Below are 13,040 nucleotides of genomic sequence, written 5' to 3' on the forward strand. Positions count from 1 at the left end.
TCCATCCATCCATTCATTCATTCATTCATTCACATTATTCACTACTCATCTTCAGCAAGCTAATTGGAATCCTTTAGAGTGCCCTCCCCTCATTCTGCTTTCTCCTCTTCAACACTATTGTCAACCCAGGCTAGGGGGAAGATAGCTCCTGGTTGATCTGGAGAGGAATTGGAAACCAGGACTTGTGGGTCCAGAACAGCCTTGCTCCATGATCATGATGGACAAACCTGAATGTCTCTTTCACTCTGTCCTCAGCATCATGAGGAACATTAGTGGAGAATGCAAGGGATGTGGGTGTGTGTTGGGAGATAAAGTGAATCATAACTAATCTTTGTAATATTTGAAAAGGGTATTAGGGAAATACAAGTAAAAGGAGGTTGAAGTTGAGATTTTTTGACAAGACCTGGGGTGGTTCTGCTTTCCAGGCACATATGCATATGAATATGCCTTTTTGTTTCCAGTTTTCTTTCTAGACCTCGGTTTCCTTACCTGTAAAATGAGAGGGCTAGATGAGATTCCTCTAAAGTTTCCTCCTTTTCTTCAACTCTATGATCCTATGATCTTCTTTCCCCACTACACCCCAAACTTTGAATCTAGGTTCTGGGCTAGTTAGGATGGCCTCCCAGACTAAACTTCCAGCAGGGATGGGCTGAGCTGGGAGTCCCACCTGGGAGCCCCAAGCTGTGCAAGTAGGTCTACGGTGACATTGGGTTCAGGTTTCAGAAGGTCCACTTCATTCCAGAAGCTTGTCCTCTGGGACTTTGCCTTTCATCTTGCTAACTCTGCTTCTAATGTTGCTCTCTTAGAGAGATGCATTTGAGGGGAAGAAGTTAGACCCAAGTTCAAAAGCCATTGGATGGAGTGTGACGCTCAAACCCCAGAATTTTGGCAGACTTTTGACTGGCTACCATTTTGTTGAAATTCCATAGATAAACCCTTTTATGTTTCCACTTCCCAGTCCTCTTCCTTTCTTCTCTCGCTGTAATCCCTTCTCTGCCTTTCTCCCCATTCTCCCCACCACCACCACCCCAGGACAATAATCAGCAGATCTGGCAGTCTCTGATTCCAGGGACCCCACCTTACCAACATTTTTCAGTCAATAAGAACCCAGGTCTAGGAGGGTGGCCATCCTGCAGAGACCTGGTGGGTTGCCATGGCAACCCAGATCCTCCAGGCCCCACCGCAATGGCCCCTCTGAAAAATTTATCAGGAAAACTTCCCTCTTTAAAAATTAACATCAGATTGAAATATTAAAGACAAGCTTCTTCAGGCAGGAGTGGAGAGAGGGGAACTGAATGCTAAATTTGGGTTTGGAGGGGGTGCTGCATCTTTTAACAAGATAACACCTTCTCCCCTCTTTTTTCCCTGGTGTCTCATCTCATCCTACCTAGTTTCCCAGGGATACTATCACCCCTTCCCCCAAATCTCCCACCCTGAGATACTAACCCCAAAGATGTATTCTTGCCATACTTGATTAGAGGACCTCAAAGGACTGTATAGGGGAAACAGAAGTGGGCATTGAAGGTCTAAACTGGGGGTGGGGTGGGGAGAGGCCCTGGGGCCTCTGGTGGTGAGAAGAATGCAACCCTAGATTTCTGGTTCCCAACCTCAGGGGTCTTGCCTTATTATCATTTTATTGAAATTCCAAAGATTTAGTACCCCCGCACACACACATACCTGCAGATTGGGCTTTCTTTTATACTTGCACCACACTCTCCATTATCCTCACTCTCCCTCCATCTATAACTCAGGGCCTGAGAGAGGGAAGTCCAGATTCCTACATCCCTTTATTAGTTTTGACTGGCCTTAGTGGCCAAGGGCAATTCATGCCTTTTTGTCCAGTGGGGCCATGAACCACAGAGTTTTCTAGATGTTTTGAGATCTTCCTTGGAGCTTTTCACAATATCAACTGTGTTTTTTGGTTCTGAGCCTGTTCTATTTCCTTGTCCTTTCCTAGAGGCTCCCGTCCCCTTTTCCCCTAGTAGTCCCCTTGAGTTATTGACTCTTCAGTGGTAATCATTATACCTGGAACCCAAGTCCTGATAATAAGCCTGTAAGATTGCTGACCCTGACATGGAGCCGTTCAAAGTCATTCTCTTTACTGGTCCAGGGTATGGGAGCTTTGGAGGATCAGCATAAGGCCTGGGGAGAGGAGGGAGATTGTGCCCTCAGATCCTTCTTCAGGGAGTGCTTATGTCAGGGCATCTCTGGTGCCCAGGCCTTAGGGGAGGGTGGTGCCAAGCACTCAAACTGGCAGGAGACTGCCAGCAGATTGCAGCCGCCTCTCCCCCTGGCCCTGGAGGCGTCTGTGGCTTGAGGCCCAGGCTTCTGCGGGGGTTGGCTCTTCCGTTCTTCCCCCTCCTCCCCTCCTCTCTATTCCCCGACACAAAATGAAGCTTTAAATAGGAAGAGAGGAGAGGGGGCTCCTCATACCTCCAGGATGGAAGGAAAATGACTTTCCTCAGTGGGCTGAGAACCCCATCCCATACATATGATGCCAAATCTTTGGACTTAGGGTTGCAGTGGTCCCCACCTCCCATCACCAAGTAATTCCACCCTCATCTCCTTTCCCCTCTTAGTCCCATGCCCAAAGATTCAGTTCTCTTTTTGTTTTTGTTTTGTTTTGCAAGGTAATAGGATTAAGTGACTTGCCCAAGGTTACCTAGCTAGGTAATTATTAAATGTCTGAGGTCACATTTGAATTCAGGTCTTCCTGACTCCAGGGCTGGTACTCTATACACTGCACCACCTAGCTGCCCCTCAGTTCTTCTGAAGGGGTTGCTATATTTCTGTTGCCCTGTTCCTAGGTCTTCCAACCCCCATTCTTTCTCCCTCTGATCTCCCCATCTTCAGACCCCTCCCCATCCACAAATCCTTCTTCCACTTTCAGCTTACTTCCATCCAAACCTAAGTGTGTGAGGGGATTCTGAATCTTCTTATATTTAGGTCTCCCCTCAGAAGGGCCCTCTCCCCAGTTTTTTCCTATGGGCAAATTCTCCCTCCCTCTCTCCCTCTCAAATGGTCCCATCCCAGCCCCCCCCTTCCCCTGGCTTAGTCTGGGGCTAACTCTGGCACTCTGCCTTCTCAGCCTGTCCACCTGGCGCAGGTGAGCTTCCTTATCCCTGCCTTTGGTTTGAACTTCACTTTGGACCTGGAGCTGAACCAGTGAGTTGAGGGGGGAGATCAGGAGGGGGGGGATTTGGGATGAGTTCTAGGCAAGGATCCTGGCAAAAATAGCAGGAGGCTAGGACTGGGGATGGGGTGGAAGGGTGGCTTTGGGGGCAGGGAAGGGGGGCTGGATGAGAGGAGTGGGAAGGTAGTAAATCAAAGTAGGGGACAGAATGGGTGGTTATCTCTCAGTTTGGGGAAGGGGTTTATTCTGCTGGGACCAGAGGAGAAAGAAAAGCTTAACGGAACTTCTCTCCATCCCTTCCTCTGTTCTGCTCCCACTTTGTTACTTCCTTGGTCTTGCTCCAGTCACCTCCTGGCTTCACATTATGTTGAACGGCATTTCAACAGAGATGGGATCACCCAGCACAGCACAGTGAGTGGACATGAATGGGAAGAGGGAAGGGGGTTGGTGGGTGGAAGTACCTGGGAGTATAAAAGGTGGGCTGGGGAGAGGGAGGAAGGTGAGAAAGGAGAAGATATGGAGATAAATGAAGTCACTGAGATACTCAGATTTCTGGCATTTGTTAGTTGTCCTCTTTATCTGCTCTTTCTCTACTCTCCCCCTTACCCCCAATTACTAGGAGTAGTAAATGTTGGGCTTGGAGTCAAGAGAACTGGTTTTGAATTCCAGTCTCATACTTACTAGCTAAATGGCCTTGGACAAGTCACTGTGGGCCTCAGATTCCTCATCTGTAAATTGAGGAGTTGTGCTAGATGACCTTTGAGGTCCTTTCCAGCTCTAAATCTATATAATCCTATGACTTCTCTGAATGTGGAAAATTATACACACACTAACAACAGTTTATAGTTAGAAATGAGTTTTACAACCTTAGAGTGCTTTAGAAATGTGAGTTATGTGGACTGTACTGACAAGGTGAAGAGAGGAAAAGTGGCAAAGAAAAAGGGTACATTCTTTGGGGGTCCTAGGAACGCTGGATTTTTGGTTCCTCATTCTTTGAATTTCAGGTCTTTCAAAGTCTAGGTTGGGGGAAGTATTTTGTGTAGAGGGAGGGAGAAGCAACCTAGAGAGGTCGCAGTAAAGAAAGCATAGGATTCAAATTCTATTATTTACCACCTATGTGACCTTAAACAAGTAACTTCTCATCTTCTAGGCCTCAGTTTCCTCATCTGTAAAATGAGGAGGTTTGAATAGATAATCCCCAAGGTCCCTACTTGTTCTAAAGCCATTGCCCTAAGATCCTATGATGAGGTGTCAGATAGGGTAAAGGAAGAGAGGTTCCATCATCTTTCTGGACTTTAAAATACAGCTACAGCTGGGTCTCCACATCTGGAGTGGTCCTATGACTGTTGGCAGTGTGAGCTAGTTGTAGTAATTAAAGAAACAGCCTCAATTCACTTCCTGTCCCTTATCATCATCCATCTTTTGCCAAGGACGGCTAGGATTTTCTGGCTGTCCTCAGGAACACCTGGACCCCCTCCTCCCACCCCAGTTGCCAAGGGGGCCTGGGCAGAGATGAATGAGTTTCTATAAATAGCCTATTCCTCTCCTTTCCTTAGGCGGTTTCAATAACTGGGGCAGAAGTAATTTCCCATGAAATGAAGTGAATGAGGGGAAAAAAGAGAGCTGGAGACAGGAGGAGCTTCTGGGGGAGGGGTTCAACCCACTGCCAGGAAGCCAGACATGGGGTAATGCCTTTACAGAATCACAGAATTTGAGCCATATAAGGAACCTCAGTGACCATCAAGTCCAAACTACAAATAAGTTTCATATTGACTTAGAAAACCACAAATTAACATTATCAATGTTTTACTGTATTTTTATTTCATTAAACATTTCCCAGTTAATTTTAATTTGCTTTGGAAGGCCTATGGGGCCCAAATTTGATAAATCTGGTCTAGTCCAATGCATGCACAAAGGGAATTCCCACTAGAACATACCCCATCTAGAATCATCCTGGATTGTACACCAGATGGTGCAACCACTTATTGACACTCAGGTGGAGGAGATAGTATCTCAGAATTCTTTCCCCTTATATGACTATCAGCTCATCAAGGTCTTTATCCCCTCTCTCCTGAAGTCTCATAATAACCTCATTATTTGCTAATTTTCTGCCCTTCATTCCCTCCCCGGAAGCTCAACCCCATCACTCACTTGCTCAGAAATCTTCAGTAGTTCCCTATTGCCCTTAGGATAAGATATATAAACTCCTTCACCTAGCATTTGACTTTTAAATTTATTTTGAATTTTACAATTTTTTCCTCTAATCTCACTTCCCTCCCCTACCCCCCACAGAAGGCATTATGTTAGTCTACATTGTTTCCATGCTATACATTGATCTCAGTTGAATGTGATGAGAGAGAAATCATATCCTTAAGGAAGAAACATCAAGTATGAGATAGCAATATTACATAAGGTAATGATTTTTTTTTTTAAATTAAAGGTAATAAATAGTCTTTGGTCTTTGTTCAAACTCCACAATTCTTTCTCTGGATATAGATGGTGCTCTCTATCGCAGATACCCCAAAATTGTGTCCAATTGTTGTACTTGTAGAATGAGCAAGTCCATTAAGGTTGACGACCATCCCCATGTTGCTGTAAGGGTGTACAATGTTCTTCTGGTTCTGCTCATCTCCGTCAACATCAGTTCATGCAAATCCTTCCAGGCTTCCCTGAATTCCCATCCCTCCTGGTTTCTAATAGAACAATAGTATTCCATGACATACATATACCACTGCTTGCTAAGCCATTCCCCAATTGAAGGACATTCACTCAATTTCCAATTCTTTGTCACCACAAACAGGGCTGCTATGAAAATTTTTGTACAAGTGATGTTTTTACCCTTTTTCCTCATCTCTTCAGGGTATAGACCCAATAGTGGTATTGCTGGGTCAAAGGGTATGCACATTTTTGTTGCCCTTTGGGCATAATTCCAAAATGCTCTCCAGAAAGGATGGATGAGTTCACAGCTCCACCAACAATGTATTAGTGTCCCAGATTTCCCACATCCCTTCCAACGTTGATCATTGTCCTTTCTGGTTATATTGGCCAGTTTGAGAGGTGTGAGGTGGTACCTCAGAGATGCTTTAATTTGCATTTCTCTAATAATTAGTGATTTAGAGCAATTTTTCATATGACTATGGATTCACCTAGCACTTGAGATCCTTCACAGGTCAACTCCAGATCACACTTGTCACCCTCCCTTGTAGCCTATTTATCTGTTCTCGATTTCTTTTATATTTTAAACTTCTCCAGGATAGAGACCTTCATTTTTCAGCTTTAATACCCAGTTCTACCAATGTGTCTGCACATATTTGGAACTAAATAAATGTTGGGTTAATTTGAAGGACCTTTAGAGATCACCTAGCTAGGAGTTCTTAACCATTTTTGGTGCAGGGACCCCTTTGCGGTCATCTCATGAAACCTTTAGAGATCCCTTCTCAAGACAATTTTTCTAAATGCACAAAGTAAAATACATTGGAGTACAAAGGAAACCAATTGAACTGAAATTTTCAAAATATTCACTAAAAGGGACAGAGAGTCAACAACCCTGGAGTCAGGAGGTTCTGAGTTCAAATTCAGATCTCTCTTAGATGCTTACTAGCTATGTGACCCTGGGCAAGTCAATAACCCCCCCCAAAAAAAAATTCACTAAAATAAGTTTGCAAATCTGGCTAAAATCAGGTTAATAACTCTTGATGTAGTCTAATATTCCCATTTTACAGACAGATGGGGGCCAGAGATGACTTGCCAGAGGACACAGTGAGTTAGTAAAGCACAGGCTTGAGCCTTTCTCAAAGGCCAGGGCTTTGGATCACAGAAGCATTTGAGCCAAGCCTGACCAAAGGAATGTGGCTGGCCCATATGGATCCTTCCAGGAGCCACCTCACATATCCCCTCGGCCTCATGAGTTGTCGCCAGGAGGAGAAGCCCCTAAGGAGGGAGGCAGGGCAAAGACTTAACCCCCTTTGTTCCGTGGCTATTTCAGGCAGCTGGGGACCACTGCTATTACCAGGGAAAGCTTCGGGATAATCCTGAGTCCTTTGCTGCCATCTCTACCTGTCAGGGACTGCAGTGAGTATGGGCCATGGGCACTGGTGGAGGAGCCCCCTAGATTCTTTTGGCTAATGTTTCTCTCTGACCACTTTCCCATTACCTGGGACTATCTGTGGGCAGGTAAGGAGGTGAGGCAAAGATCATGGGAACTAATCCTTTCTACTCTTACAGTGGAGTCTTCTCTGATGGAAATTTCACTTACACCCTTGAGCCCCAAGGAGAAACATCCCAGGTAAGATGTCACTTTAGTAATTCTATCCTAACTCCCTGTGCCTGATTCTTGGGGTCTCCACTCTACTCACTCTCCCCATAAATACTAGGGGCTCTTCTATTTCCCCTGGAGGGACAAGCTAGCCTTTTCTACTTTACCCCATTTCTACTTCCCCTTCCCATCCTTCAAAAATCCTGTTCTTTTTCTTATGCCCTACTCCTTCCTTTTCCTTCCTGTCACCCCAGTCACAGTCAGTTAACTCCAGCTACAGGATCCTTGCCTGTCCCCCCAGTAACCTCAAATCTGACTCCAGTGTCCTTCCCCCATCTCCTGTCCCCCAAGGTCCTGACCTCGGAACCTGAGGAGCTGGGAGATTGGATCTGACAAACTGACATGGGAGCCTTGGCTGTTCATCTCTGGGTGGGGTTAAGGGCAAGAGAGGAAGGAAATACTAGAAGTTCCCCTTTGGGTGTCCTCTGCTAGTCTCTCTTTTCCCCTGCATTAAGAGGGTCCAGAGTGGGCTGACTTCTCCCTCTTCACTGTAGGGACCCGTCCCACACCTCATTCACCGGACCTCTCTTCTTCCAGTTCCTGGATGCCGGGAACCAGGTGAGACAGAGGGAACGGGGGTGAGGGGGGAGTGATGGTGGTGGGCATATAAAGGGGGAAGGGATCTGAGTTGGATCCTCACCTTCCCTTCCTCCTTTCAGGTTGTTTATTTGCTGCTCCCTCACTTCCTGTTCCACCGGCCCTGCCCAGGCTGAGAAGGAAAAGGCAGGTATGGGGCCCATGGAAACCTCAGGCTGCAGAATCCTCAGGTTTCAGACTCAGGCAGGAGGAGCCTGCAGCCTCGGGGACCCTGACGAGCATGGCCTGGGGCCGTTGATTTTGGGGAGTGGGTACCCATCCTAAACTGCATGGCAACCACAACCTGCCCGTTCCTGGGCCTGTAGCCTGCCCACCCATCTGCATGAGTTTGCATCTGCCCACAGGCATACTCCCACTTCAGATGAGATCATAAAATGCTTTGCAGCCCAACAGACCCAAGGATCCATGCATCCCAGCATGTAGACTATGCAGAGACTATCCAGCCTAAAGCCAAGGGGTTCAGGCAGATGCATGAAGGGGCAGAGTCTACCAGCCATTAGGATGCATTGGGGAGGAAGAGGATGCCATATTATATTCTTGCCTTGAACTCAAAATGAGCTAGCCCACTCTGGTGCTATATGGGTCTCAAGAAAATCCAATCCCCCCAGTCCCAGAAAGCAAATGCAGAATCCGAGTCTAGATTAGGGGTTTTTAACTCGTGTGTCAAGGACCTCACTGGTGGACTGGGGAAATCAATGAAACCTTTCTCAGAATAATATTTTAAATGTGGCAAACAAAATATATAGAAGTACAAAGGAAACCAAACATTATTTTCACATCTAAGTTCACTGACTTCTTAAGAGGTTCCATGAACCCAGGTTAAGAATCCCTGCTCTAGAATCTGTAGTTCCTCAAGTACAGTCCATAAGTTTCCCAGCTGGCTGGGGGGTCCTAGGTTCTTTAGGACTTAGAGCTTCCAGTGACCTGGGCTTAGCTCCCAGGGAAGGAGGACTAGTTCCTTCTCAACTATCCTTCACCCCTCTCCACACCCCTAGGTCCGGCGAGGCCACTCCACTGTCCACAGTGAGACCAAATATGTGGAACTCATCGTGATCAATGACCACCAGCTGGTGAGTTCCTGGGGTTGGAAGTAATGATTGAAGTGGGCTCCAGGCCTGCAAGGAAAGATGAGGGCTGGGGAAGGCTTAGAAGATGCTGCCCTTTTCAGGACATTCTCTACTCCCCAATCTCTCTTGTTTCTTACTGTCAGTTTGAGCAGCTGCGTCAGTCTGTTGTCCTTACCAGCAACTTTGCCAAGTCTGTGGTGAACCTGGCTGATGTGGTAAGCAGTGCCCATCTCCATTCCTCCTTACCCCCACCCCGACCTGCAGCTTCCCCCACCTTTCCTCCAGACAGAGCCCTATTCCTGCAACATGGGTCACTAAACTGTACATGGGGATCCCTGTGGGTCACGTGTTTGCCATAGAAAACCTCTTGGGAGCAGCTAGCTGATGTGGTGGATAGAGCACCAGCTCTGGAGTCAGGAGACCAGAGTTCAAATCTGACCTCAGATGCTTGATGCTTACTGTGTGACCCTAGGCATGTCACAATCCCAATTGCCTTGCAAAAAAAACCCTACATATATTATGTTGTATTTTTGTTACATGTTTCCCAATTCTATTTTAATCTGGTTCTGGTGTACTTGGAAATGTGGCAGAGTGAAATAGGGTCTTGTGTTTGACACTCTTCTCTTAGGCAGTCTTTAATCCTATCTATCAGGTGCAGTGAGTAGAGTGAGAGCCCTGAAATCCGACCTGAGTTCAAATCTAGCCTTAGGTATTTACTAGCTGGGTGACAATGGGCAAGTCATTTGACCCTGATTGTCTCTCATCCAGAGCTATCTCCAATTGTCTTGATTCATACCTGACCATTGGACTCAAGAGGAGAAAGGGAGGCTGGTGACCCCTCACTTGTCATGGCATCACCTCCCTGATCTCATGGTTTTCAAGAATGAAGGTCAAGCATTAGTCCTACCTATGGCACCCTTTGACTTCCCAGTTAGCTCCCTCCAGGATTATGAGCAAAAATTATAACATATTTTAAGGTTTATAAAGTTCTTTGCATGTTACCTCATTTTTGATTTTTATAAAAACCCTGTGAAATATTAATTTCCCCCATTTTACAGATGAGGAAACAAGGCTGAGAGAGCTTAAATGACTTGCCCAAGATCACACTGCCTAGGAGCATTTGAAACAGGATTTTATCCCAGGTTGTCTTGATACCAGTGTCAGAATTCAATCTATTACACCACCTAGGATCCATCCCCTAGAGGGAACAAGGACTGAGATTGAGTCTAGGGGCTGTGGTCTCTGGAGGGGCTTCAGAATTTTTGCTCTCATTTCAGGCTTTCCTAGTCTGAATGAAGCAGAGGGGCAGGACTTACCTCCCATTTTATGGAGAAAATTGAGGTCTAAAACTACATAAAGAGATTGGAGCACTGAAGGCTCAACCAGATCTCTGACCCTTGCTTCTACCCCACTTCCTTGTCCTTTCCCTGGCCTGCCTGCCTCTTTGTCTTGTGCCAGGATAATAATAACTAGCAATGTCTAGCACTTTGTTTTAGAAATATCTCATTACACAAGTCATTTCCCAATTGATAAATGGTCAAAATATATGAACAGGCAGTTTTCAGATGAAATTAAAGATTTTTGTAGTCATCTGAAAAAAAATGCTGTAAATCATGGATTAGAGGAATACAAATTAAAACAAATCTGAGATACCTTCTCACATCTATCAGATTAGCTAATATGACCAAAAAGGAAAATGTTAAATGTTGGAGGGGATGTGGGAAAACTGGAACACTAACTCATTTTTGGTATAGTTGCGAACTGATCCATCCTTTCTAGAAAGCAATTTGGAATTATGCCCAAAGGGCTATAAAATTGTGCTTACCCTTTGATCTAATACTACCACTAGCAGCTTTTTTTGTGGTGGCAAAGAATTGGAAACTGAGGGAATGCCCATCAACTGGGGAATGGCTGAACAAATTGTAGTATATGAATGTGATGGAACACTATGATTCATAAATCATGAGCAGGCGGATTTTAGAAAACCTGGACTTACATGAACTGATACTGAGTGAAGTGAGCAGAACCAGAACATTGATCATGTTAACAGCAACATTGTGTGATGATCAACTTCGATAGACTTAGTTCTTCTCAGCAATATAGTGAACAAAGATAATTTTAAAAGATTTGTGATGAAAAATATCCACATTCAGAGAAAAACTATGGAGCATGAGTATGAATACAAACCAAAGCATACTATGTTTATTTTTTTAAGTCTGGTTTTGTGTTTCTTTCTCATGTTTTTTCCCCTTTTGTTCTGGTTTTTCTTTCACAACATGACAAATGACAATATGTTAAACATGATTGTACTTATATAACCTTGATCAGATTACTTGCTGTCATGGGAAGGAGAGGCAGAAAAATGTGAAATTGGAAAAAAATAAAATTTAAAAAAGCAAAAAAAATTATCTATAACAACTTTGAGTTGTTATACTATCAATTATTATTATTATTATCATCATCATTATTGTATTATTTTCCTATTGTTACCTCCACTTCACAGATGAGAAAACCAAGGCAGAGAGGAGTTGTGACTCATCCATGTTCACATAACTAGTGTTTATGTCAAGATTAGAACTTAGGTCATTCTGATTATAAATCCTGTACTGTGTCCCCTAAACCATTCTCTTTCCTATCCCCAGCTGTACAAGGATCAGCTTAACACTCGGATTGTGCTGGTTGCTATGGAAACCTGGGCAGGTGGTGACAAGATCCAGGTACAGGATGACCCTCTAGAGACCTTGGCTCGACTTATGGTCTACCGGCGGGAGGGACTACCTGAAGCCAGTGATGCCACCCATCTCTTCTCGTGAGATTCCTTGCCCCACCCCATTGACCCTTGCTTCATCTCCTTTCCTTTCCCAGTGAAAACTCTTCCCCTTCACAGGGTAGCATAGACTCTCCCCTGGACTCCCAGACCCTCCAGGGCACTCTCAAATGGGCACCCTATGTCTCCTGGGCTCCTCATCAATAACTTCTGAAAAGAGCAAGCCTCCCAGGAGCTCTGGGAAGGCAGAGGGACGAGGAGCCAAAACTGAGACCTGGGAGTGGAAGAAGGCTGGGGGAAAAGTAGTGGCTTCTCTCCAGTTTAGATTGATGGTCCAATTCCCCATGGCTCCAATTTCTATTCTGTTCCCACCACCATCACCTATGTCTAAATGTGGCATCTCTATAATCCCATCCTGTCTTCCTACAGTGAAACTCTCTCTTCTTTTCTGCCTTCTCTCCCCAATCTCCTCTTTGGTCAGTGATTTCTTGAGCACCTGGAAGCTAAATCCTTATTCATTCTCTGTTCCATTACACTAATGGCCTGTGATGCCCCTATTTCTTCTCCCCCCCCCCTTTTTGGTTGCCTCTTCCTTTCCAGAGTTCTCATGTTTTCTGGACCTTGGAGGAAAAAAAATCTGATAAATTAATTTATATCAAGGTATTAAGGTCTAGAATCTTAAAATTTTTAGAACTGGAAGGAATTTTGCAGTTGTGAGAATTGAGCAACAGAGAAGGAAAGTGATTCCTATGAGGTTACACAGTGAGTTAGTGATGGTAGAAGTGACATCTTTCTCAGGCATCTTTGCATTTTAAACTATCCATGGGAAGAGGTTCAGCCAGCTCCAGAAATGACCCAAGAAGTGAGGCAATTGCAGACATTGAGGGGCAAAGATATATCCACAGAAGACCTTCCCAGTCTCCCCATGGCTACTGACTTGGCAGTCTCACCTCTTACATCATTTTCTCCCTCCCCATCATTCCTTCTCCAGGGGCAGGACCTTCCAGAATGCAAGAAGTGGCACAGCCTATGTTGGGGGTATCTGCTCTCAGTCTAGGGGAGGTGGTGTCAATGAGGTAAGAGGTTTGGGCAAAGTCTAGGAATCAGGAGAGGAAGAAATAGGGCATGGGGTTGGAGCCCCACAGAGCAAGCAGAAGGACT

At 45.2% G+C, this 13,040-nt stretch overlaps 1 protein-coding gene across 1 annotated transcript in view; it reads left to right on the forward strand.

Moving 5' to 3' along the window:
• The window catches only part of ADAM11 (ADAM metallopeptidase domain 11), a 36,861-nt gene that overhangs the window by 15,153 nt on the left and 8,668 nt on the right, over positions 1-13,040 (forward strand). The window contains exons 3-12 of the mRNA XM_074224326.1: positions 3,089-3,165; positions 3,478-3,544; positions 7,119-7,204; positions 7,358-7,418; positions 7,943-8,006; positions 8,108-8,175; positions 9,041-9,115; positions 9,256-9,327; positions 11,755-11,921; positions 12,871-12,955. Coding sequence (XP_074080427.1) covers positions 3,089-3,165; positions 3,478-3,544; positions 7,119-7,204; positions 7,358-7,418; positions 7,943-8,006; positions 8,108-8,175; positions 9,041-9,115; positions 9,256-9,327; positions 11,755-11,921; positions 12,871-12,955 — 822 coding nt within the window. The remainder of the gene's footprint in view (positions 1-3,088; positions 3,166-3,477; positions 3,545-7,118; positions 7,205-7,357; positions 7,419-7,942; positions 8,007-8,107; positions 8,176-9,040; positions 9,116-9,255; positions 9,328-11,754; positions 11,922-12,870; positions 12,956-13,040) is intronic.

The sequence above is a fragment of the Macrotis lagotis genome, chromosome 2 (assembly GCF_037893015.1).
Source record: "Macrotis lagotis isolate mMagLag1 chromosome 2, bilby.v1.9.chrom.fasta, whole genome shotgun sequence".
Lineage (NCBI taxonomy): Eukaryota > Metazoa > Chordata > Mammalia > Peramelemorphia > Peramelidae > Macrotis > Macrotis lagotis.